At 43.4% G+C, this 3,593-nt stretch overlaps 1 protein-coding gene across 1 annotated transcript; it reads left to right on the top strand.

The window, feature by feature from the left end:
• Positions 1–747: 747 nt before the first annotated feature.
• Positions 748–3,306, top strand: LOC112071370 (alpha-N-acetylgalactosaminide alpha-2,6-sialyltransferase 2-like). Its single transcript, XM_070439363.1, is given in 8 exon segments — positions 748–842; positions 949–1,111; positions 1,291–1,429; positions 1,756–1,780; positions 1,783–1,855; positions 2,394–2,487; positions 3,046–3,126; positions 3,253–3,306. Coding segments are annotated over 8 exon segments (666 nt in total). The 5' UTR covers positions 748–805.
• Positions 3,307–3,593: the final 287 nt, after the last annotated feature.

Below are 3,593 nucleotides of genomic sequence, written 5' to 3'. Positions count from 1 at the left end.
TATTTATTGTAAGTTCATTTTGCAGCCAGCTTTGCAGCCAGCTATTTAAACTTGCAGTAATCATGGTTGAATTACCTACCGGTGGCCCCCAGTGATTTTGTTAGTCACTCTCAGTCAGATGTCCTATTAAAAACTGGAAACTTTTCTCCCCCCTCCCCGCCATGGCAAAATGTGTAGATTTGCAGCAAACTTGCTTTAAAACTGCAACATGTGTGGAATTGCAGGAAATGTACTGAAATTTAACTTCAAATTTCACTTAGGGTCCCCAAAAGGCTAGGGCCAGCTCTGACTGCATGTGTGGGTATGGATGTGGGTACGCAGACCCGTGAGCCATGAGGTCAAGATTTTGTGGCCCCCACCCCATCAAAGTTGCCCATCCCTGACTTAAACAAATCCGCTGGATTGGTCTGATGTGCTTCTGTCCACTTAACAAGGTTTTGTGTAGATTTACCTCTTTGTTGTGCATTTTCAATACATGTTATCTTCCAGTCAAGACACAGAGTTTGATAGCATTTGGACTTGCGACGAAGAGCTTGGGGACAACACCACAGCAACTGGGGAAGAGAAGGTAATCGCACAGAGATGATGTAGTTGCCTCTCATCTAATAGAACAAAGGCACACATATCCGTCTTGTACAGTACAATGTCAAGTGAGGTCTGTCTCTACTCAGCGGGAGGGTTTGTGTCCTCTGAGAAAAGTAGTGAAGAAGGACGACTTCCTCAGACTATGCTTTAACTTTAAAGTGCCTGTGCTGCAGTGGGCTGGGAGCTTCAGCCATTCAGAGTGGGGGCGATTTCAACGTATATGCCCCCCTACGGCTGGAAAGGCCTGCCCCAAGAAGGTATGAACATTCCCTTCAGGACCCTATTTAATAATCTCAACCAAACTACGTGTATACTGTATATAAAGTCATTGTCCTCTCACCTTTTTGCTTATTTGTTGATCAGTTGTGAGATCCACTTTGGCCCTGCTCAACGACTCGTCCAGCAGCCGCCTGTTTGAGCGCAGGTGGCCTGATCAGTGTGTCCGCTGTGCTGTGGTGGGAAATGGCGGCATCCTTCGAGGCTCCAAACAAGGCAGGGCCGTCGACAGTCACCACTTTGTCTTCAGGTCAGTAGTGCTGCTGCAGCTCCCCTTCGACCATCTTCAAAAAACTATTACACTTCTTATTGCTCTTTGACATAACTAAGATCAAGTTTGTTGCAATTGTAAATATTTCCTTATATTAATCCACATAGTTTTTAAGGAAACGCTTAACTATTAGACTGATGGTAAATTATTTATTCCAGGGTCAATGGGGCAATCATCAAGCACTTTGATGAGGACTTGTGCACAAATACATATTTCTATGGGTTCACCACAAATACTATGAAGAATTCCCTAAATCTTTGCAGAAAAGATGGCTTCACCAAGGTCCCACGGGGACGGGTAAGAACTTGTGGGACAGGCTACAGCAGRGTTTCCCAAACTCTGCCCTCTGGACCTCAAGGGGTACACGTTTTGGTTTTTGCCCTAACACTACACAGTTGATTCAAATTATCAAAGCTTGATGATTAGTTGATTATTTGAATCAGCTGTGAAGTGCTAGGGCATAAACTAAAACATGCACCCCTTGGGGTCACGAGGACCAAGTTTGGGAAACCCTGGGCTACAGTGTTGAATCCAGTCCATTTTAAAGTGTTAGGAATTTGTCATACTCTGAGTGGTTGTTTATGCAACTATTCCTTAAAGCTTTGACTATTTCCTATTTGCAGAGAGTCCGATATATCTTCATTCCGTCCAACGAACGTATGTGATGATGTCAGATGCTATCCAGGGTCTCACTGTCACCTCCGGTCATGACAAGGGGGACTGGTGAGTTGAGAGGGTCACATATGTGAAGCCCACATTAAGAAGAGTAGTACATTWGAACAGCATGATACAATGGTGTGTTGAAGTACTGTGGTCAAGGATAGCACAATGATCTTGCGCTTCTGCTGGTGAATGGGCTTCTCAGCTGTAATTCACTTTATTACCACAAGATGGTGCTGTTGTGTTTCTATGAATGTGGTGCGGTGTGCAATGGATAGAATCTTGTGAGTGGTGGTAGGGCTATACGCATACAATTCACTTGATGATGCTCATCTTTTTGTAAGCTCACTTGCTATTGATTTACTTTTTGACGTTCTTAATGGAACGTTTTCACCCCTTACTACATTTATCCCCTCAAACAGGCCCTCTCGATACTTTGGATTTAAGGCACCAGTTAAGCACTTTTAAATGCTTCATCCAGATTTTATTACATATGTAACGCAAAGGTAAGGGGACTCGTATTGCCWGGTCAAATTGAGACTTTTAGATCCTTATTGGCTGCTATTGTCACTAATGACTGTTGACTGTCAATGCTGCACAGGTTTTTGAAGTCTCCCCTGCTGAAGTACAGTCAGCTCTACATGTTCAGCACTGGTGCTCTGATGCTTCTGACCGCCCTGCACATGTGTGACCAGGTCAGGTCACATCAACACACGCGTTGCCCTTGGTCATCTATTGGTCACTGTTTAACCAACCAAGTGTCTAATGGCAACTTGGCCAGTATGGAAGTGATTTATTGGGAAACCATGACATCCTCTGTTTATAGTCCTGGTATAGACCCCATATACTGTTATGCCATATTGATTGTGTCAGATATATTAATTAATTAACATAATCCTGCAGAAACAGTAAATGTGGATTATAATTAATGACATTTTTTGAAGGGGTTGATACTTTTTTTTGTAAGGGAAAATCAAGTCTGAAATGTAAAAGTGGAAATMACAAACTTCAGAAGCCTTTTTAAATCTCAAACACACAAGTATTTAATTTCCTGCTTTGCAGGAAAGTTCTACTGCAACAGGGTGATCAAATTAAGATCCTACATCTGTATTGAAGGCTAGATGGTGCTATACTGAAACTATGCATGCAAATAGTTACACAACTGACTGAGAAGGCAATTCATGCATAAGTGAACAAATCTCCTACCTTCCCGGAGGTGTCTGCCTATGGTTTCATCACAAAAAACTTTGCAGACTTCTCTGACCACTACTGTGATGCTGCCCCTGCGCTTCTATGCCAACCAAGACATGCAGATGGAGAGCTGGCTGTGGGAGGTACTGCATGCACGAAAAGTAATGTCACTGTACAAGAGAACAAAAGTAAAATGATGGACACTCAATTGTATTTTCATGTGAAAAGCCTTCCTTGAAATGCTGTTAACTCCTATGTTTGCCATGGAGGTAGTCCCTCRGAAGGAGCGGCTGCTGGAGTTGTGTGGCGTCCTTTGTTATTAGTCTCACAGCAACATTAAAGGCCTTTGACGGTGMAAAGCCAAGCTCAGGTGTTCCAAGCGTCTGTTTGTGGGATCGGGCCTTCTTTGATCATTTGAACAACCCTTAGCTTCTCTGTGAAGGCAGGTGCAGGGAGCRGAGACTATAGTCTCTCGGTCATTCCTCTTTCTCATTTTCCTYCCATGCCTATTCTCATTAGAAACTGTCGGGTTTGKRTGGGACTCACAATGAAAGCATTCACATTATGAAGCCAGCAGTCCATTCATGCCAACCRTTTTGTAAATGAGCTT

The sequence above is a fragment of the Salvelinus sp. IW2-2015 genome, unplaced genomic scaffold (assembly GCF_002910315.2).
Source record: "Salvelinus sp. IW2-2015 unplaced genomic scaffold, ASM291031v2 Un_scaffold1596, whole genome shotgun sequence".
Lineage (NCBI taxonomy): Eukaryota > Metazoa > Chordata > Actinopteri > Salmoniformes > Salmonidae > Salvelinus > Salvelinus sp. IW2-2015.
Note: the sequence above shows the minus strand (reverse complement) of the source record. Positions and strands in the feature narration are given on the sequence as shown.